Genomic DNA, 23,027 nt, shown 5'->3' on the forward strand with positions numbered 1-23,027 from the left:
GCTTGATTAGTCGTCTATATCGTGAATTACGAGTACAATCTCCCAAATACACCCTACACAGGAAAAGTTGGTCAAGAGAGCTGAGAGTGGCCCTGGGGGAGACCGAGTGGGAGAGAATAGAACGGACAGTGCGGAGTGTTTCTACTCATGTACCGCTTAAGGAAAATGCTGTGAAAGTACTTTTTAGATGGTACCTCACGCCAGATCGCCTTAAGCGAATATATCCTAACTCCTCGGGACTATGCTGGAGGGGGTGCGGTAACAAAGGGACCATGGGGCATATATGGTGGCATTGTGTAAAGGCCCAAGCATTTTGGAAATCAGTTACAAGTAAAATACAGAAATGAAATGGAAGTTTAATTCCTTGGTCACCTGAGTTTTTTCTCTTCTCAGCAAAACCACCTGGTTTAAAGAAATGCCAGCAGGACCTGGTGTGGCATGCTGTGGGGGTGGCACGGGTGGTTATTGCCTCACAGTGGAAAAATGTAGGGGTTCCATCGATTGTTAAATGGCACAATAAGTTGAGCTATGTGTGCGAGATGGAGAGGCTTCTGGCCGAACGCAAGCACCAAATGGGCAAATGGCACTCAATATGGAAAAATTTCACATAACTGTATTATGCTAGTAATAAGTAAAAGTGATTAGGAAGAGGTTTGTAGGGTACGACAATCAGAGGTTGCACTGGGGGGGGGGAGGGGGGATTCTTTGCACTATAAAATTGTTAAAAAACAAATAAAAATTTTTGAAGTTACATGTGGTTTAAAAAATAGAAAATATTGACGAGGAGAGATGAAGAGAGGGGAGTTATCATATGCAAATGTATCGTTAAGACCCAATGCTATACTCTCACTGTAATGGATACATTAATGTATTGTTCAATTGTTTAATAAAGACTTTATGCAAATAAAAAAAAACAAAAACATGTGCCTGATATACAAATTAACTAAAAAATAGCTAGAGAGTGCCCTTAAACAAAAAAAATTGCCACTATTTACATCCGTGGAAGATCGCTAAAATGATTGAAAATAAAAATATAAAATGAACACCCTGAGATGTTCTAGGATCCATACCAACTAAAATCGCTGCAAAAATAACTCCTTAAACCATCTTAGAAAAAGAAAAGTGATAAAAATTGTGGTGGAACGTATGGAGGGGCATAATTGAACGAAAACGTCTATCTCCATGGGCGTTTATCTCCGAGAACGGGTCCGTGAAGGGGCGGACTGAACCGTATTTTCGAAAAAAATAGACGTCCATGTTTTATTCGACAATTTGTGAGCTGGGCGTTTTTGTTTTTCAGCGATAATGGAAAATGAAAGCGCCCAGCTCAAAAACGAATAAATCCAAGGCATTTGTTTGTGACAGGGGCCAGGATTCGTAGTGCACTGGTCCCCCTCACATGCCAGGACACCAACCGGGCACCCTAGGGGGCACTTTTACAAAAACAAAAAAAAAGGTAAAAGAGATCCCAGGTGCATAGCACCCTTCCCTTGTGTGTTAAGCCCACCAAATCCCCCTCAAAACCCACTGCCCACAAGTCTACACCATTACTATAGCCCTAAGGGGTGAAGGGGGGCACCAACATGTGGGTACAGTGGGTTTGGGGGGTTGGACGACTAATAAGCATTAAGCAGCACAATTGTAACAGGTAGGGGGGGATGGGCCTGGGTCCACCTGCCTGAAGTCCACTGCACCCCCTAACAACTGCTCCAGGGAGCTGCATACTGCTGCCAGGGAGGTTGGTATGACATTTGAGGGTGAAAATAAAAAGTTGTGAAACATCATTTTTTGTGGTGGGAGGGGGTTAGTGACCGCTGGGGGAGTCAGGGGAGGTCATCCCCGATTCCCTCTGGTGGTAATCTGGTCATTTAGGGCACTTTTGGGCCCTTATTTGTGGAAAAACAGGGTCCAGGAAAAGTGCCCTAAATTCTCGCTAAAAACGCATATTTTTTTTCCATTATCGGCGAAAGGCGCCCATCTCTGATCGGCCGATAACCATGCCCCAGTTCCGCCTTCACCACGCCTTCGACACGCCCCCATCAACTTTGTCCGCATCCGCGACGGAGTGCAGTTGAAAACGTCCAAATTCGGCTTTCGATTATACAGCTTTATTCGCTTTTGTGAGATAAACGTCTATCTCCCGATTTGGGTCACAATCTAGGCGTTTTTCTATTTGGATTATAAGCAGGCTTAGAGAGCTAAAATATGTGTTCCAATGATGTCATCCATGCGTTCCAACCTCAGAGTGTCAGAGATTCCTTAAAACGCATGTGGAACATCTTATAAGCTTCTAAAAAAGGTAAAAAAAAAACTAATGGAAATTAATCAGAACAACTAAATATGGATCCTACCAACCCATAAAATGAAAAATAAGAGATTAAAAAAAATCGTTATTAAAAAACAGGGTAAGCCATCTCCTAAAATCGTATTAAGAATAGCAATACATCCTTTTTCTGGAGCCATATGGTAACCCTAGGTAGGGCCGATTCACCGCACCAAGCCAACGGTAGCCCTACCGCCCTTTAGTAAAAGGGCCCCTTAATTTTATTTCTTTTTTTGAGGATAAGTAGCAGCATATGAGTCTAGTGCTGTGCATGAGAGGCATTAAAGAGCCTATGGTGACTTGGTCTCAGTTGATAGCTATTGGCTATCCTTAAATAAAAAAAAAAAAAAAGGTTGGCATGGTGTTTAACCCGAGTCCCTGAAGAAATCATTGAAACCCGCGGTGTCGGGCGTGATGAGGGGAAGCTTGATGGATTTACATTTGTGAGACCGGGAGTTGAATGAAATGAAGGTGCTCCATTCGAGTGAGTGAAGAGAAAAAAATAAGCAACAAAATAAGAAAGACAGAGCAGCAAGTAATCGTCTTAAAGATAAGTTCACGTTTTTTTTATGAGCACTGGTTATAAGTATTTGTTAAGCACTTTGGTAGCGTGGCAATAGCACGTACACATACACACAAGAGGAAGCCCTATGAAAGAGGTGCTATCCCACCGGGCAACAAACAAACGATATTGCCTTAATAGTGGTGGTTTGTTCTGAGGGGCCCTCTTCCAATTACAGTTCCTATGGAGCTTTGGAAGGCTAAGTGCTTTGAAAATGAGCCCCAATTGTGATCTAAAGTGGGTGGACCTCTATGTTATATCTACTATAATAAAACTCACCCTCAACGTTCTGAGGACACTGACGTCAGTGAAGCCAAGCTCTGACTTCCTTCAAAAAGGTTTGAAGGTTCGTGGTGGTGAAGCCACCAAAATCGCTCCAGGCCCCGCCCTCGAAGGCGGAGCAATGGCAGAACAACGAAGGGGTTGGCAGGGAGGGAGGCGGGGGGGGGGAATCGCTCCGGGCCCTGCCCTCGAGGGCGGAGCAATGGCAGAACAACGAAGGGGTTGGCAGGGAGGCAGGGGGGGGGGAATCGCTCCGGGCCCCGCCCTCGCGTCAAACGTCATGACGTTGGGGGCGGATTAATGCCAGAACAACGAAGGGGTTGCCCAGGGACAGAGGGGGGTGTTGGCGATGAAAACCTTGCTAGCGCCCGTTTCATTTGCTCTGAAACGGGCTTCTTTTACTAGTATTTAAATAAACAACTAATTTTATTTCTATGTGTGTTTGGCTTAGTGCGGTGCTATGGGCCGGCACTATTAGCACTAAGTTTTTGGTTTTGTATTTTTGATGGTTATTTTTACCGAAGACTTTGGGGAGGTTCAGTATATAATTTTTCCAGTGCATGAGAGGGGAGCATTTCACCTAAGATGGCATTTTGAAGCTGCAAGGTTGAACTGCTTCTTTAAGGAAATTGCAACCATTCATTTTCCACTACCAGTCCTCACAGAGGATGACTGAAGATGAATGTCTTTATGTACCTCTACTGTCCTATGTGTACACGTGGTTATAAAAACAAGTTAATCCACAGAGGGAACACGCCAAATCTAAAATTACCACCAGGAGGGTGTGCTGGCCTGGCGGTAGTCTCATTTGAGTGCGCACTGCACGCGCATAGAGCCTACCGCAGCTTTTGTAAAAGGACCTGACAGTGCTAGTTTACGGAGAGCAAAAATTATTCTTTTCAGTTATGAATTTTTCAGCCTTGATGCTGTTTTGCCCTGATGTTGACAGAATATGAAGTCTATGATTCTTGCATGCCAGCGTTTTCCACCTCAAATAAATACAAAAAGTAGCTCCCCCCCTCATCATGAGATACTGTCATGGGTAAAATGCAAGAAGGTCTTGCTAATGAACATGAGCCATGGGTGGCAGCACCGGTGGTTGGGAGGCGGGGCTAGTACTGGGCAGACTTCTACGGTCTCTGCCCTGAAAATGGTAGATATAAATCAAGGTCAGGTATACATATAAAGTAGCGCATATGAGTTTATCTTGTTGGGCAGACTGGATGGACCGTACAGGTCTTTTTCTGCCGTCACCTACTATGTTACTATCCACCTTATAATTGAAAGAGAAAAACGCCTAGATTTCTGACCCAAATCGGGAGATAGACGTTTATCTCACAAAAACGAATAAATCGGTATAATGGAAAGCTGATTTTGGACGTTTTCAACTGCACTCCATCGCGGAAGCGTACAAAGTTGACGGGGGCGTGTCGGAGGCGTGGCGAAGGTGGAACTGGGGCGTGGTTATCACCCGAACAGAGATGGGCGTCTTTCGCCGATAATGGAAAAAAAGTATGCGTTTGTAGCTAGAATTTAGGGCACTTTTCCTGGACCCTGTTTTTTCACGAATAAGGCCCCAAAAAGTGCCCTAAATGACCAGATTACCCCCAGAGGGAATCGGGGATGACCTCCCCTGACTCCCCCAGTGGTCACTAACCCCCTCCCACCACAAAAAATGATGTTTCACAACTTTTTATTTTCACCCTCAAATGTCATACCCACCTCCCTGGCAGCAGTATGCAGGTCCCTGGAGCAGTTGTTAGGGGGTGCAGTGGACTTCAGGCAGGTGGACCCAGGCCCATCCCCCCCTACCTGTTACAATTGTGCTACTTAATGCTTATTAGTCGTCCAACCCCCCAAACCCACTGTACCCACATGTAGGTGCCCCCTTCACCCCTTAGGGCTATAATCATGGTGTAGACTTGTGGGCAGTGGGTTTTGAGGGGGATTTGGGGGGCTCAACACACAAGGGAAGGGTGCTATGCACCTGGGAGCTCTTTTACCTTTTTTTTGTGTTTTTGTAAAAATGCCCCCTAGGGTGCCCAGTTGGTGTCCTGGCATGTGAGGGGGACCAGTGCACTACGACTCCTGGCCCCTCCCATGAACAAATGCCTTGGATTTATTCGTTTTTGAGCTGGGCGCTTTCATTTTCCATTATCGCTGAAAAGCAAAAACGCCCAGCTCACAAATTGTCGAATAAAACATGGACGTCTATTTTTTTCGAAAATACGGTTGGGTCCGCCCCTTCACGGACCCGTTCTCGGAGATAAACGCCCATGGAGATAGACGTTTTCGTACAATTATGCCCCTCCACGTCCTACCCTGTCACTGGGATTTGACTCAGCCTAGAGCGGCTGTTCTTAGGCACACAGATCAACGTTTCTAGAGCATGGCGCCACCTATTGATCTTTCAGGACTATAGGTCTTGAATGAAGAAAAATCTGTATGGTTTCAAAGTTCATATGCAACGTTTGATCATTTTTATGTTTGTCCAATAATAGATATCAGCATAAATTTTTCTTCAAGATCAGCCGTCTTGCTAGTTTTTTTTAAATCCACAAGCACATGGGTGTAGATTATGTGGTCTACTGGCTTCAAAATCCATCTGTTGACTTAAGCATGGAAGCTGTCGTTGATGGCTTATACACAGTGTGGCATATTCTTAATCTTTTATTGAAAGTTTTGTGGGTTCAGGGACAAACCAGGTCACTCATTGCCACAGCAGTAATAAACATCAGCTGGTAGATTAGGCTCCAAGTAACAGGTGTTTGACAATGTCTTCCTGGCAAACAAAATCAAAATATACAATAAAGATGCCATACAAGCGTGCAATTACATGACCTGTTTAAACAATGTGTTAATAGGTAGTCAAGTTTCAGTAAGAGTGCCCTAGTACATGGGAGCTTTCAGTATTCTGAACCAGGACTGGGAACTGTCTGAATCCTGGTGGACACAATTGCTTTAAATTCCAGCTGTGTATTTTATGTAAAAGTGCCTCTGTGTGTCTTTATAAAATAGTGCCAAAGTATGAACTTCCTTATTGTTCCAACAGATCAGTCCTGGAATTGTGGGTTATATGTGCCAACCAGAATTTCTGGACTGATCTGTTGGGACTAAAGGAAAGAAAATTATCAGGTAAGACATAATTTCTAATTTTCCTGTTTTCTTAACCTAGGCCCCCTGTTGTGAAACTACTCTTATGAAGGAAAATTCTATAAAGGGTATCTATTAGGAGCCTATTCTAGAAAGGAAGCTAGGCACCTACTTTCTTTTGTGGAATATTAGTTTAACCAGATGGCCGTTGTCATGGAAAGGATGCTGGGCTCGATGGACCCTTGGTCTTTTCCCAGTGTGGCATTACTTATGTACTTATACATGTTTGTGTTTTTGTGTGTGAGCACTCCTGCTAGCATAGAACTGGTATAAATGCTTATACCTAGATTCAGGAGATATATACGTAACATAGTATTATATACGTTATGTATGTTAGTGTAAGCCCTGCCCATGTGAATGGCTATCTGCAAAGTATCCTTTATCAAACACTAGGAAGAAAAGGCCCGTTTCAGACACAAATGAAACGGGCGCTAGCAAGGTTTTCCTTCCTTCCCTCCCTCCCTCGCAGTTCCAGGGGGCCCCACTCCCTCCCCCACCTCCCAGTCCGGCGTTTTGGCAGCCCTGAAGCGTAGTCCATCCGGCACCAGCGATTCTCGTGTCATCTGCTTACCCAGCCCGCCCACAACGTCATGACATTGTGATGCGAGGGCGGGGCTGACAGATGGCTAGAGATGGAAATCTACACCACGACGAACCCTGGTCCCTGCACTGAAGCCACGGAGTGAGCTTCAGAACGTTGGAGTTGCGAATTATGTCGGGAGTGGGCGGGGCTGAGGGCGGGGCACCCAACGAACACTACGGGGGGGGGGGGCTTGCTTCAGTGGCACGGAGTGAGCTTCAGAGGTGGGAATTATTTATATAGATATACAGATAGTTACAGAATAGCGCCTAGCCGGATTATTGTTTATATATGTATATGTTCATTGGCATTTACATTCATATTTGCTGCCTAACTGTAGATGGTTCCTTATAGAATACCTTTATTTGGGCCCCATATTCAAAAAAAGATGAGTACCTATATTTTTCCTCCTGAGTTAGGCTGCTAAATATTTGTTCTGTATTTAGCCAAACTTAAGAGCATAAGTTTTCAGCTATAAATTCATCTTAATTTAGAAGCTCCCTTTAGTGACCAATGTTCCCATCAATCTGTTCCCATATGGCTTACTGCGGGAACATTGGACACTAAAGGGTTATTAAAAGTTAATGCTTTTAAATTTAGGCCTTCTGTTCATTTGCCTGGATTTATGAGCCTAATTTATGAACCTAGTGATGAAAAGCAGTGCTAAGCTCCTAACTTTTCTTCCTGCCCTAAATCCACCTCTGTTGCCATCCACTTTTTATACTCTAGTTACATTTTGATTATAAAGTTATGCACTTAGCCCTAGTAAATTTTCAAAGAGGCCAATTTGATTGTAATGCCTCAAAGTTATGAGCATACATTTTTTTGTCTGTGGGGAATATTTAGTCCATCTGGTACTCAAGCACTACTCTGATAATCAAACATATAAATGACAAGTGACCGACTCACCCGCAAATGCGCAGTAGAAACTTCCCTCTCTGTCCCGCCCTCGCGTCAAGACGTGATGACGTCAGAGGGCGGAACAGAGAGGGAAATGGACGCTGCCGCTAGAGCCTGGAGATGAAGGAACATCGCCGGCGCACCAACCTCTAACCCCCATCCCCGACGTCGTCGCCACCGCTCCCTTGTGTATCGGGCCCCCTGCACTGACATGAGAGCGCCTCTCACCTCCGTGTGGAAGCGCTGCAGGCAGCAGCAGAGCAATCTGCTGCTGCCTGCAGCGCTTTCACACAGAGGTGAGAGGCGCTCTCATGCAGTGGCGTAGCCAGACAACCAATTTTGGGTGGGCCTGAGCACAAAGTGGGTGGGCACAAAATTTTCTCTCTCCCCCTCTCCCCCAGCACTTCCCCAACTCAAAATATAAATACTTTAGCTGATGAGGATCCCCAATGTCTGTCAGCTGGGGTCCTCCACTAGAGATGGCCAGAACTCCTCTCCGCCAAGCCCAGCAGGCAGCAGCAATTCCTCGAGCCACTGATGCCAGTACCCCATACATGCTTAGTTGTCAGTGGCTCCAGGATGCTGCCCCCATCTGCCAAGCTCGGTGGAAGGCAGCTCTGGCCAGCTTCGGAAGAGATCCCCAGCTGGTAGAGCTTGGGGATCCCCACTAGCTATAGCAAGGGTCAGGGCTGCTGTTAACCATGCTGGTGACCAGGGCAGAAAATAAAGAAGCCCCTCCCCAATTCCCTCTCCTCTCTAATCTCTTCATCTGCCGTTACAGTCACACTGACAGACCCTCACAAATTACAGAACAAGGGATCACAAATTAAAAATAAAAATATGTAGACAAAATTGAACTGGGAACCTCAGCATGCACTGCAACACTGGAGAAAAAAAAAACAAAAGCGCATTTCCTTTTCTACTTAACACGATAAAAAGACATCCACCATGCACATTTCCCAAAGTTAACATATTCCATTTAAAACATTCAAAATAAAGTGATTTTTCTATCTTTATTGTCTGGACATTTTATTTTTCCATCATGTTGGTTCCAATTTCGCTTTCCCGCTTTCCTGTCTTCTGCTAATTCTTCAAGCGGCTGTCCATTTGTCTTTTTTCTCCTGTCATTTCATTTCCTCACTACACCTGCCTCTGAAATACTGATCTTTCCATTTTAGCTCTTTCCTTTCTTTTTTCTTTTCTGCCTCTGTACACTCAAATTTCATTCTCTTTCTAAATCTTTTCCTTGTTTTTACTTTTCAGATATCTATCACATTTCCATTTCCTTTCACCCACTAGCTCTCCCATTCCCCATCTCTCTCCTTCCCAGCCTATCATTCGTTTCCATCATCAATCTACGCTCCATTACCATATTTCTACCCCTGTAATCACTGTTCTCTCATTTATTTTCTTGCCATCTCCACTCCCTGGGCCTCTCCCCCATGCTTTCCACCATTCCCAGTGTCTCCCTCCCTCCACCCTTCCAGCCCAGCATCTGTTCCCTCTTTCTCATAGCCTGATATCTCCCTATCCCTTTTACCACCAGCATTTTCCTGTCCCATCTCTCTCCCCTCTCCTCCTCCATTGTTCAGCATTTTGCCCTTTCTCTTCCCTACCATCCATTGTCCATCTTCTCTCCCTGGATTCATCTTCCCTCTTTCTCCCCTCCCCCGCTTGTGCATCTCTCCTTTCCTCTCCTCCACCTTCATATCCAACTTTTCTCCCTCTCCCTGCCTTGAGCCCCTGGTCTAACATCTCACAACCCCCCCCCCCCCCGCCCTGCCCCGCCACACAGCATCTCTCCATATTTCCTTCCCCTCACCTCAATGCCATGTTCGACATTTCCCCTCTCTTCTCTCCCTCCTTTTCTTCCACTTCCATGTCCAACACTTTTTTTTTTCTCTCTGGTCCTTTACTACTACTACTACTACTTAACTCCTATGCAGCCTTTCCCTCCCTTTCTCCATCCCATCCCACCCCTATCCAACAATTCTCCCTCTCTTTCCCCTTGCAGCATCTCTCCATCCCTCCCCCCACATTGAACAATTATTCCTCCACCCCATCTAGCACTACCCTGTCTCACTCCCTACCCTCATCCCAAGTGCTCCTGTCTCTCCCTCTCTCCTTGATCCCTCAAGAAAACCTGCCAGCATGCTGTAGGTTTATTTCTCTCCCTCCTCCCACCCGCTGACATGCTACACATTTTTCCCCTCCCCCCCCCCCAGCCAACCACTGCAGTTTTTGCTCTCTCCCACCTCCCAGCCACCCGTGACCCGCCAGCGCGCTGCAGGCCTTCTTTCCCCTCACTCCCCTTCCACCTCCATCCATCGGCGATCTAACTCTGCAGCAGCGGAGCCGAGCCGCTACGTGCCTCCTTCCTTCCGGCTGGCTTCACATTCTCCCACCCGTCCGAAGTTGAACTCTCTGAAGAGGAGGCGGGGCCAGCGCCGCGGCGGAAGAACCATATTTCGTAGCAGCGTGCAGCTAACACACAGCTGCCCGACGACGTGGATGACGGGAGGGAGCAGGGAGAGAACAAAACCTGCGTGCCGGCAGGTGGCTGGGAGGAGGGAAAGCGGAAGTGACGGTAAGCAGCAGCAAGGGAAACGTCGTTTGGGCTTGAGGTGCACCGTTGCTGGGCGGGCCTGAGCCCAAAGTGGGTGGGCCCAGGCCCACCCGTGGCTACGCCCCTGCTCTCATGTCAGTGCAGGGGGCCCGGCAAGGAGGGGGGAGGGAGTGGCGGCGAGGAGGGTAGCTGGACGTGGGGGGAGGGCAGGGGAGAGAGGAGAGGGTTGCTGGACATGGGGAGAGAGCAGGGTGGGGGGGGCCAAGGGAAAGAGGAGGGTTGCTGAATATGGGGGGAGGGCAGGGGAGAGAGGAGGGTCGGTGGACGGGGTGAGGCCAGGGGAGACAGGAGAGCTGCTGGACATGGGGGGGAGGGCAGAGGAGAGAGCAGGATTGCTGGACATGGATTGATGGAAGGGAGGGGAGGGCAGGGGAGAGAGCAGGGTTGCTGGACATGGGGGGAGGGCATGGTAGAGAGCAGGGTTGGTGGATGGGAGGAAAGGCCAAGAAAAAGAGGAGGGTAGCTGGACGTGGGGGGAGGGCAGGGGAGAGAGGAGAGGGTTGCTGGACATGGGGAGAGAGCAGGGTGGGGGGGCCAAGGGAAAGAGGAGGGTTGCTGAATATGGGGGGAGGGCAGGGGAGAGAGGAGGGTCGGTGGACGGGGTGAGGCCAGGGGAGACAGGAGAGCTGCTGGACATGGGGGGGAGGGCAGAGGAGAGAGCAGGATTGCTGGACATGGATTGATGGAAGGGAGGGGAGGGCAGGGGAGAGAGCAGGGTTGCTGGACATGGGGGGAGGGCATGGTAGAGAGCAGGGTTGGTGGATGGGAGGAAAGGCCAAGGAAAAGAGGAGGGTTGCTGGATATGGGGGGAGGGCAGGGGAGAGAGGAGGGCTGCTGGACATGGATCGGGGGAGGGGAGGGCAGGGGAGAGAGGAGGTTTGCTGGACATGGATGGATGGAGGTGAGAATTATTACATTTTGCAAAACACAAATCTCGCCCGTTTTAACGGGCTTAATGGCTAGTATAAATAGCAAAATTCATGATGTGCGCTGTCTGGTCTGGACAGAAGCCATCAAATGCATACTCACTGGCATCTGTTATGGAGGAACCAGTTCAAAAGCCTCCATCTATATAATGTTGATAGGAGGAGGATAGAATGATAAATGAACACATTAGTTGAACCTATCCATGAACTGGGGCCCCTAATAGACTACATAAGAACATAAGACTAGCCATACTGGGTTAGACCAATGGTCCATGTAGCCCAGTGTCCTGTTTGCAATCCAGGTCACAAGTGCTTGGCAGAAACCCAGTTAGTAGCAACATTCCAGAATCCCAAACAATAACAAGATTCTGGAATCCCAATTAGTAGCACCATTCCATGCTACCAAGTGACATCACCCATGTCTCTCTCAATAATAGACTATGGACTTTTTCCTCCAGGAACTTGCCCAAATCTTTTTAAAACCCAGATACGCTAACTGCCACTACCACATCCTCCAGCAACAAGTTTCAGAGCTTAACTATTCTTTGAGTGAAAAAAATATTTCCTCATATTTGTTTTAAAAGTATTTCCATGTCATTTCATTGAGTGTCCCCTGGTCTTTGTACTTTTTGAAAGAGTGAAAAACCAATTCACTTTTACCCGTTCTATTCCACTCAGGATTTTCATATCCCGTTTCAGCCATTTGTTTTCCAAGCTGAAGAGGTCTAATCTCTTTAGCCTTTCCTCATATGAGAGGAGTTCCATCCCCTTTATCATTTTGGTTGCTCTTCTGTGAACCTTTTCTAATTCCATTATATCTTTTTTGAGATACGGGCGACAACCAGAACTGAACGCAATAATACTCAAGGTGAGGTCGCACCATGGAGCGATACAAAGGCATTATAATATCCTTTGGGGTTTTTTTTTCATCTCTTTCCTAATAATATACAAAATAAATAGACTTTACACGAACTAGACAAAACCGAACTCTTGTCACTTGACTGTTTAACCTCACTGCTATTAAAGAAAGCTACAGAATACGCACTACCAATCTATTCCTTAAATTGAAGGTGACATCTCTATAGTCGACGACCTAACTTATGCTACAACTCATTTTATCGCTTAGAAACCTCGATGCAATGCCATAATGGATTCCTCTGTACCATGTATGTATGAACCTTGATGCAAAATCATTTGTGTGCAGTACCACAATGTATTCCTCTCCACTACTGCCAATTCCAGACTTCGCGCCTTCTGTCTCGCTGCACCCTACGCCTGGAATAAACTTCCTGAGCCCCTACGTCTTGCCCCATCCTTGGCCACCTTTAAATCTAGACTGAAAGCCCACCTCTTTAACATTGCTTTTGACTCGTAACCACTTGTAACCACTCGCCTCCACCTACCCTCCTCTCTTCCTTCCCGTTCACATTAATTGATTTGATTTGCTTACTTTATTTTTTGTCTATTAGACTGTCTTTCTTCTATGTTTGTGCAGCGCTGCGTACGCCTTGTAGCGCTATAGAAGTGATAAATAGTAGTAGTAGTAGTCACTTGTAACCAGAGCTAATATTGTGATGTCATAATGCCTCAGGCCACCAATAAGAGCCAACCTCATCAGTGATGTCACAATGGCTTGATTGTCCTATACTTGGCTCACTTTTATTACATAGCTCTTTGAGCAGGGACTGTCTTTCTTCTATGTTTGTGCAGTGCTGCATATGCCTTGTAGCGCTATAGAAATGCTAAATAGTAGTAGTAGTAGTAGTAGTACCATGTATGTATACAAGTAAATGTATTACCATGTGAAATTCTGTACCCGGAAATGGCGATCGCCATCACGGCATAACGTAAGCCACATTGAGCCTGCAAATAGGCGGGAAAATGTGGGATACAAATGCTACAAATAAATAACATAAATAAATAATTCCTAGCATCCTATCATTTCCATTATATAAGTGTTTGAAGATTTCCTCTTATATATGCATGTGTGTGTGTATATTCACTATTTTTTTTCCTAATGCAGGTTTGCCCTGCCGAACTTCAAATAGGAACCTGTTTCCAAGCAATAAACAGCAGGATCCAGCTACAGATTCTTAAAGCGCAGAATCTCCCAAGCTCATCCACACCACTGTCTCTGAGTGAGTTACTGAATGCTTTCAAGGCTATAAATTCCATCTTTGATTGTAGAGATCGCTTCCTGGAAGGATAACGTCAAGAAGGAAAGTCTCACGGGTTTCATGACTCATGCTCTGTGGCCTGTATTAGTTTAAACAGCAGTAAAAAATGAGTGGGATAATATTTACACAGCCCCATCCCAGTGTGGAGCAAAAATCAAGTAACCGTGTCAGAAATAACAGTAATTAGAAAAATCATGCTTGGAAAATCAGCAGTATAAGGAAGGATTGGCAGTAGGTCAATGGTAACACTCTGCTCTCCTGTTCAGATTTTGCCATACTGGCCAGCTGCATCAGGAGATGGTTCGAGGATGAATGGACCTTGCTGAGGGAGTGCTGGGACCATAAAATGATCAACAAGATGACCTAATGCAAGGAATTGAGGATAAATAGGCATGATGGAAACAAAGAAACCAGTATGGCACAAAAAAAGGGATTTAGATTTCTTTTGTTGCTGGAAGTCTTTCTGACCAGCCAATGAAGCAAGTGTGAAATTTACACGAAAGACCAAGAACATACTACTACTACTTAACATTTCTAGAGCGCTACTAGGGTTACGCAGCACTGTACAATTTAACAAAGAGAGACAGTCCCTGCTCAAAGGAGCTTACAATCTAATAGATAAGAGTGAGACAAATATAGGCCAATCAAGCCATTGTGACATCACTGATGAGGCTGGCTCTTAGGCATTGGTGGAATGAGGCATTATGACATCACAATCTCAGCTCTGGTTAAATCACTGCTCTATGTAATACTACTACTACTACTTAACATTTCTAGAGCGCTACTAGGGTTACGCAGCGCTGTACAATTTAACAAAGAGAGACAGTCCCTGCTCAAAGAGCTTACAATCTAATAGACAATCTAACATAACATAAGAAGATAAGAGTAGCCATACTGGGTCAGATCAGTGGTCCATCTAGCCCAGTATCCTCTTTCCAACAATAGCCAAGCCAGGTCACAAGTACCTGGCAGAAGTCCAAAATGTGGCAACACTCCATACTACCAATCCCAGGGCAAGCAGCTGCTTCCCCATGTCTGTCTCGATAACAGACTATGGACTTTTCCTCCAGGAACTTGTCCAAACCTTTTTTTAAACCCAGAAACACTGTTCTATTCTATTACCTATTGTTGTCAAGGAGTGTTGATATTATACCCTGATGCAGGCACCTGCAGAAACACAAGAAATTATTTTTTTGGCCATACGGGTTCATTGCCTTCATACTGTCCTTTCATCTCGGATTCCTTGCACCATGTTATCCTATTGATCACTGCTCCTATTTCATCACTTTATTGAACTGAGACCCTATAGTTCCAAGTCTAGGTTGAGCCAGGCCTGCTTTTATTCCACTGTTTGTGCAGAGATCTAGTTCTGATTTCTCCGAGTTCTCTATGCAAGACTACATTTCTGTGCATGTATTTTGGTAAAAGCAGGACTGGCTATACTGGTCCCTCTTGGGCACAGAGCTGTATGAGTTATCCAAACTGTGTGCTATTTGTCAGTTCCCCTACTCCCATTTCTTTCGAATTCAGTATAGCAATCTTTCTGTCATGCTCATTCACAGGAGAGAGGTGTATGTGCCAGGGGCGTAGCCAGAACTTGACCCCCGGGGAGGGGGCCAGAGTCCAAAGTGGGGTGGGGCACATTTCAGCTCACCTCCCCGCCGCACGCACCTGCCCACCACCGTATCATCATACCTTGGCTGGCGGGGGTCCCCAAGCCCCCTCCAGCTGAAGCGTTTGCCGGCCCTGCTCTTCTCAGTCGTGCCATGCACGGTCATTTTAATGAAACTGAGCATGCGCAAAAGTCTCACGCATGCTCAGTTTCACTGAAACAAGCATGCACGGCGCAACTGAGTAGAGCAGGGCCGGCAATGTGGCGAGAACAGCGCAGTACAAATGATTCAGCTATTGGAGGTTGGGGAACCCTGCCAGCCAAACCAAGGGCCCCAGAGCCAATTTGTGGGGGGGCCAGGCCCCCATGACCCCCCCTATACCTACGCTACTGGTATGTGCTATTCTAAGATGCTGGAAGAGAGGAAAAACTTCATGGGATGTGAAAATTTAAGGTGGACTGAATCTTCCCTGACACATACCACACATACACCTGAGGCTGTTGGTTAGTTCAAGTGGGTTGTACTGTTACATTTATTTATTTATTTATTTGTTACATTTATACCCCACATTTTCCCACCTATTTGCAGGCTCAATGTGGCTTACAAAGTACCGTAAAGGTGTTTGCCATTTCGGTTGATAACAAATACAAGATTGTGTTGAGGTCAGATGAGGTAGAAGTGAATCAGGCGTCATGGGTCAAGGGAAAGAGGATAGTGAATTGTCCAATACGATCTTTGATTATGTTGTGTTGCAGGGTGTGGGGATTTATGTTGGATCGTTGGGATGAGCTTTTTTGAAGAGGTGGGTTTTTAATGACTTCCTGAAATTTAGGTGGTCATGTATTGTTTTCACAGCATACGGGAGTCCATTCCATAGTTGTGCGCTTATGTAGGAGAAGCTAGATGCATAAGTTGTTTTGTATTTTAGCCCTTTGCAGTTTGGGTAACGTAGGTTTAGGTATGATCGTGCTGACCCGAGTTTGTTTCTAGTTGGTAGATCAGTGAGGTCCGTCATGTATCCTGGGACTACGCCGTAGATGATTTTGTGGACCAATGTGCATATTTTGAAGATGATCCGTTCTTTGATTGGGAGCCAGTGCAGCTTTTCTCGAAGGAGTTTACGCTTTCGAATCGTGTTTTACCATATATCAGTCTGGCTGCTGTGCTTTGGGCGGTCTGTAGTTTTTTTTTGTGAGTTGTTCTTTACATCCTGCATAGATACATGAAAAAATAAGAATGAGAAGTTACTAGGTTAAAAAAAAAGTCAGGATAAACTTAAATAGAAACTATAGGACTGATATTCAAATGAATCTAGCCAGCTAGCTCATAGATGACTAGAATTGTCATGGAAAATAATTACCCCACTGAGTGGTTGATTGTAGTCATCTAGTTTCACTAAACAGCTGTATTTTTCTCTTCAAAAATAGGCATTCTGTGGGGCAGAGTTTGGAGGGGGAATAGCTTAGCAGGCTGCCTCTCAACATTTCAGTAGCTGGCTTAATTTAACTCTAATTGACTAGGTTACATCGCTAAGTTTTACTGGCTATATTTAAGCCTATTATCAGCTACAATCAGTTAGATTCCAACTGAAAATAAACCTAAAGATAGTTGGTTTTCTTTGCTTTTTTGAAAAATCTGCCCCTTTATGTTTTAGATACGTATATATAATTACCTTTTATCATATTGATACAAGCATGGTTCTTAGTACTCTCAGGGTCCAGTATTAGACATGCTGGGGCCCAGGGCAGAAATTAAAGAGGCTCCCCCCCCCAATCTCCTCTCCTCCCTGCCCCTTCCCATGATCTCCCCACTACCATTACTATCACACATAAAACACAGTGGCATACCAAGGGGGGGGCGGTGGGGGCAGTCCGCCCCGGGTGCACGCCGCTGGGGGGTGCCGCGACGTGCGCATCTATGGGCTCCGACTTCGCGAACTTCGCTCGTTCGCTGCAGCTCCCTCTGCCCCGGAACAGGTTACTTCCTGTTCCGGGGCAGAGGGAGCTGCAGCGAACGAGCGAAGTTCGCAAAGTCGGAGCCCACAGGCGCACGCTGCGGCACCCCCCCCCCCCCAGCGGCGTGCACCCGGGGGGGGGGTGTCATTTCTCCGGGGAGGGGGGAAGGTGTCATTTCGCAGGCGGGGGGGGGGGGGGGGCGCATCAGCGATCCGCCCCAGGTGCCATCCACGCTAGGAACGCCACTGGTAAAACAACTTTAAATGACTTCTTCACACACAAAACACAGGCAGACCTTCACCAAATACAGAACAAGGGATCACAAATTAGAAATATGAACACCAAAATTGAGCTGGGAACCCCAAGAATTTAAACTGCAACACTAGAGACATAAAAATATTAATGCACTTAATTTTCTACTGAATACAATCAGTGGTATAACCATGAAGAGGGTGGGGCTTAGTCCTCCCCAAATGAACATCTGTCTTGCTGTGGCTGGTGGGGATCCCCAAACCTCACCAACTGATGTCCACCTCCTCCCCCTCCTCAGGTCCAACGACCAGAACTCTCCAAGCTCTGCAGCCAGCAGCAGTATTTCAGAGCTGCTGCTGCTGCCCCCTTCCCATCCCCCATGCCTGCTCGGCTTTCACGCATGCACGAAAACCAAACATGCATGGTGGGGGGAGGGGTGCAAGGCAGTGGAAACTCAGGGATACTGCCACCAGCTGCAGAGCTTAAGAGAGTTCTGGCTACTAGACTGGAGGAGGAGGACAAGTGATAGAGCTTGGGGGTCTCTGTCAGCTCAAGTATTTATATTTTGCATTCTGGAGGGGAGAAAATTTGGTGCCCACCCATTTTGGGCTCAAGCTCCCTCCCCTCCCACCAAATCAGCCATCTGGCTACACCACTGAATACAATACAAAAAAAACATCTGTAATTCACAGATCCCAAAGATTCCAGTTAATAAATTCAAAATAAACCCTTTTTTCTACCTTTGTTGTCTGGACATTTTGCTTTTCTATCGTCTTGGTCCCAGTTTCTCTTTTCTGCTTTCTTGTCTGTCTTCTGCGAATTCTCTTTCGAGTGTCTTCTGTCCATTTTTCTTTGCTCCTCTCCTCTCCTCTCTTGTTCTATTCCTTCATTATACCTGTCTCTAACACATTGGTTTTTACCTTTAAGCTATTTTCTCCCCTTTTCTCTTTTCTGCCTCTATTCACTCGTATTTCACCCTCTCTCACACCCTTCTCCTTCTTTTTAATTTTCAGCTACTTATCAATTTTTCCATCTCCTCTCCCTAGCTCTCCTATTTCCCATCTCACTCCTTTCTCAGCCTTCTATTTCCTTCCATCTACACCCCATTACCACATTTCTACCTCTGTACTTACTATTCTGCTCTCACTCATCTTCTTGCCACCCCTCCTCTCCCACATGGTTCCACAATTTCCAGAAGCTCCTATCCCTCTCTCCACTTTTCTAGCCCACCCCAGTCTGATTGCTTGACATCTCCCTGTCCCTTTCCCTCCACCCCCTAGCATCTTCCTGTCCCACCTCTCTTCCCTCCTGTCGCCCCGTGGGTCCATCTCTCCTCATCTCTTTCCCTACCCCCAAGGTCCAACATTACTCCCTCTCTTTTTTGTTCTTCTTATTTCCTTTCCCCATTGATGTGGCATCTCTTTCATCCCAATGTTCAGCATCTCTCCCTCCCACTTCCAGACCCATCATTTCTCCCTCTCTTCCCTTCCTCCCATTCCCAGGTCCAACTTCTTTCTCTTTCTTCCAGACTTCCCTTCTATCCAACATCTCTCCCACCCTCCCCACCACCCTCAGGTCCACCATCTCTCCCTTTCTCTTCCTAACTTCCCTCCCATCCAGTATCTCTGTCCCTTCCCCCCACCCCCGGGTCCAACTTCTCTCCCTTACCTCCATTCCATTGTCCACCATCCCTCTCCTCTCTGTTTCAAGGACCATCATTTCTTCCCCTTTACCTTCCTCCACTCTCGATCCTGCATTTCTTCCCTCTCTTTGAACCCCCTCCCCCCGGTCTACTTCAAAAACTGCTGCTCCAGGAAGCCCCGGTGGGCTGGCATGTCTTCCCCTTTTCTTCACCATCCCGGTCTAACTTTAAAATGCATTTTGCTTCACAGGGGGTTGCTGGCACAGCAGCAATTCTGACATTCTGCCTGCAGCCTCCTTGGCCCTTTCTCTCTGCTGCAGTCTGCCCAGTCGGAAACTGGAAGTTGCATCAGAGGTGGGGCAGACTACGGCAGAGGGAAAACACCGAGGAGGCCGCAGGCAACATTTCTAAATCACTGCCACATGCCCCTGCGAAACAAAATGAATTTTAAAGTTAGGCCACGAAGGTGAGGGAGACACTGAATGGGGATGGAGAGAAGAAGACATTATGTGCCACTGGGGACCCCCTTGGAGCTGTGGGGCCCATGGGATCTGCCTTGTTTGCCCTCCTCTCATACCAGCCCTGTGTTTGTAGGAAATTAACTCCACTCTTGTTCTAAATTTCTACCATTCAGATTTCTATGTGAAGGCAGAAATGTTTAGTACCGAAGGGTTGGTTTACAAGAAGAAGACCCGCCCACTGAAGTCCACCAATTCCCAAGTGCAGTGGAGAGAAATGATGATTTTCCCAGTGACACAGAAAGAACAAGGAATTAATTTTCTAATTAAGCTCTACAGCAGAAGTTCAGTGAGAAGGAAACACTTCCTGGGACAGGTTTGTTTTATTTATTTGTTTATGTATTGGAATTAATTATGTAAGGAATTAATTTTCTAATTAAGCTCTACAGCAGAAGTTCAGTGAGAAGGAAACACTTCCTAGGACAGGTTTGTTCTATTTATTTGTTTATGTATAAGAACTAAACAACGTCTGTGTTTCTGTTGGGATACAACACCACAGAATACAGCTTGTTCTGCTAAATGTTTAGTTCTTAACCATATTCAAATATCAATGGGTTCCGAACTATATCAGGGCTACTCATGAGAGTTAGTGTCAAGGTACACTGATACACTAAGAAGTTGTCACTATCAAAGGCAAGGTAGCCCTTCAATTTTGGGTTAGCAGCTTTGTCACTGAAGAAAAAACGTGAGTTTCTCATACACAAACTTCTTGAATACATCATACACAAGGCAGTTCATTCTTGCAAGACTGTATTTCAATTTGAACTTATTTTTGAGATAAAAGAACTTTATTTATATTACACACAGGAACCTTTTCCTTAGAGTGGTTGAAGCGGAATTACTTGTGGGTCTGTGGTGGATGAAGAAGAGTCTATGGGATTTAGGGGTGTAGACAGTTATCATTGAGGGCTACCATTAAGACATGTTATTTTACTACTAACTCATGCTGTTTTAGCACAGGTCCCATTTTATGCAACGAGACCTTGTTACTTATAACAGGGGTTAACAGTAACTTAAGCATGAAAAAAACAAAGTGAGAAGAGCTCAAGGAGGATATTCAAGGAGTCTTTAATTGTGACAAGCATAAAAACGACCCGACACGGCCGTGTTTCAGCGCAAAGGCCTGCCTCAGGGGTCAGAATATCTCATATACTCTTGGTAATAGGATTGTGTAAAGACAAGGGCCTCGCTGTGGAAACGCTGTATAATCTTCACAATTAAAAAACGCCGTGTAGGACCGCTGATCACCACTTTGTTACAGTTGCTGGTGATCGGCAGTCCTACACAGCGTTTTTTCATTGCGAAGATTATACAACATTTCCACAGCGAGGACCTTGTCTTTACACAGTCCTATTACCAAGAGCATATGAGATATTCTGACCCCTGAGGCAGGCCTTTACGCCGAAACAGGGCCGTGTCGGGTCATTTTTATGCTTGTCACAATTAAAGACTCCTTGAATATCCTCCTTGAGCTCTCCTCACTTTGTTTTTTCGTGCTCACATTTACATGAGGGACTTTTCCTCCTCCTTTGTTTTGTCTTTTTTTTTTTTTTTTTTTTTTACAAATTTTTACATCATTTTCAAGGTTATACACTTGATCAAGAAAGTGTTAATACAATTACAAAATTATCCAAGAATTCGTAAGGAATATATATAAATGTTGTTTGACACTCAAGTCCACAATAATATGGATCCAAATTGTTTTGTCTTGTAACAGTAAATTAACACATCTTAACAGTAGCTTACTCTGACAATTTCTCCTCTTAGAAGTCGAGTTTCAAGTTAATTCATATCTTGATATTATTATTATTATTATTTATTGCATTTGTACCCCACATTATCCCACCTTTTTGCAGGCTCAATGTGGCTTACAGAGTGTTGTTATGATGCAGTCATTACATGATCTTAGATACAGTCGATAATAAGCTAAGGTAGGTAATTTAGATGTAGGTGCTAGGTAGGTGTTGTGAGAGGTGTTTTAGATGCATCTGAGTAGTTTGGGGAATAGTTAGTGAGGATGTCCTTAGTAGGCTTTGTTGAAGAGATGTGTCTTCAAAGATATACCACTCAAGAGCGAACTATCCGAACGGTTTACAATCAGACGTCCCCTGTAGACTTTTCTGCCATGCCAGTGGGTAAACCTACAGTTAAATCACACCACCTTTCATGGCAAAATGTAAGCACTTGCCTTTGTGATAACTACACAAGAGAACAAACTTATGACTGGTTCAGTTTCACAGCCCATTGTGTCTTCCTAGTAATTCATGGTCCTAGTCATGAATTGAAAGGTACTGTGTGCTCAGACTCAATAAAATAGAACAAAACAACCTTTCATTAACACTCCAAAGCCCTGAATAAGAGGCTGGATGTTGAAAATATCAGTTTACAATACAGCCGGAAAGCAATTGAAAGAGAAGAAGAAATGTCAGCGATATAAGTTACATCTGTGTTAAAGCCTTTTTCTTTCTGAAACTCTCTACATCTAACAGAAAAGGAGGGCTGAGTCTCACAGCATGAGTGTAACCCTTTCCTTTCTTTGGAAATTACAGCAGCTTATATTAACATATGGAAGCTGACCATAGCCGCCGAGGGGGGGCAGGGGGGACAAAATTCTCCGGGCTCGGGCCTCCAAGGGGGGGGCCCAGCGCCGCAGTCCCACCCGCCCTCCGTCGTCGACCGTCTGCCCCCTGCATTGAAATCGCAGTCTCACCTCCATGAAAGCAGCGCTGCAGGCAGTAGAACGCCTCCCTTCGGCCCTCCTTCCATCCCTGTGCTGACGTAACTTCCGCGAGGGCGGGACACAAGGAGGTAATAAGGAGAAAACAAAGCATGGGTAAAGGAAGCACAAACTATCATGTCTGCAGGCCAGGGGGCAATCAGGTTGAAAGTACTGGTGACTGGACACTGTCTTTCAAAGCTAAGTGACTATAAATGGTCAGTTTGGCCGGTACTCACTAATTTCAAGAACAAGCTTTGTTGTGCTAGCTTCTCAAACTTTTATCCAGTATGAACCCCATTTTAACACTTAAAAATTCACATGGTCCTAGATGATGAAAACAAAATAGCAAACCCTGCCCTCTCTCATCCACTTCCTCGCCCTCACCATAAAGGCAGCGAAAGCAGCAGTAGTGGCAGCAGTCAGCCCGGGGGTCCTATGTGTCTGCTCACAGGCCTAGTACACTGCATGGAGTTCCAGTCTAACAGGAAGCCCACACAGGAGGAGGTTCAGGGTCTGTGAAAATTCACTGACTCTGACCCCCATGCTGACGTCCACCACCAGGCAGAGATACTAGTGGATGTCCAGAGAGAAAAGGAGCAGACCTGTTTCTGCAAACCCATCTACTAATGTGACCAATTTTGGGAACCACTGGTCTAGACTATCACAAAACTTGATGGTAAGACTTGAAGGTGGAGGAGGGCCATGGGAACCAGTATATGCACCTAGTCAAGATGTGTAGGCAACAATGTCTAACAAGCAGTCAAGCTTCTATGGCTGGCACTTGGGATATATTCTTATC

The 23,027-nt window shown here is 45.8% G+C and overlaps 1 protein-coding gene across 1 annotated transcript in view; it reads left to right on the plus strand.

The window, feature by feature from the left end:
• The window catches only part of LOC115477108 (tandem C2 domains nuclear protein-like), a 57,536-nt gene that overhangs the window by 32,329 nt on the left and 2,180 nt on the right, over window positions 1-23,027 (plus strand). Inside the window, exons 5-6 of the mRNA XM_030213722.1 lie at window positions 13,376-13,490; window positions 19,626-19,825. Of these exons, the coding sequence (XP_030069582.1) occupies window positions 13,376-13,490; window positions 19,626-19,825 (315 nt within the window). The remainder of the gene's footprint in view (window positions 1-13,375; window positions 13,491-19,625; window positions 19,826-23,027) is intronic.

This window comes from Microcaecilia unicolor, chromosome 9, assembly GCF_901765095.1.
Source record: "Microcaecilia unicolor chromosome 9, aMicUni1.1, whole genome shotgun sequence".
Lineage (NCBI taxonomy): Eukaryota > Metazoa > Chordata > Amphibia > Gymnophiona > Siphonopidae > Microcaecilia > Microcaecilia unicolor.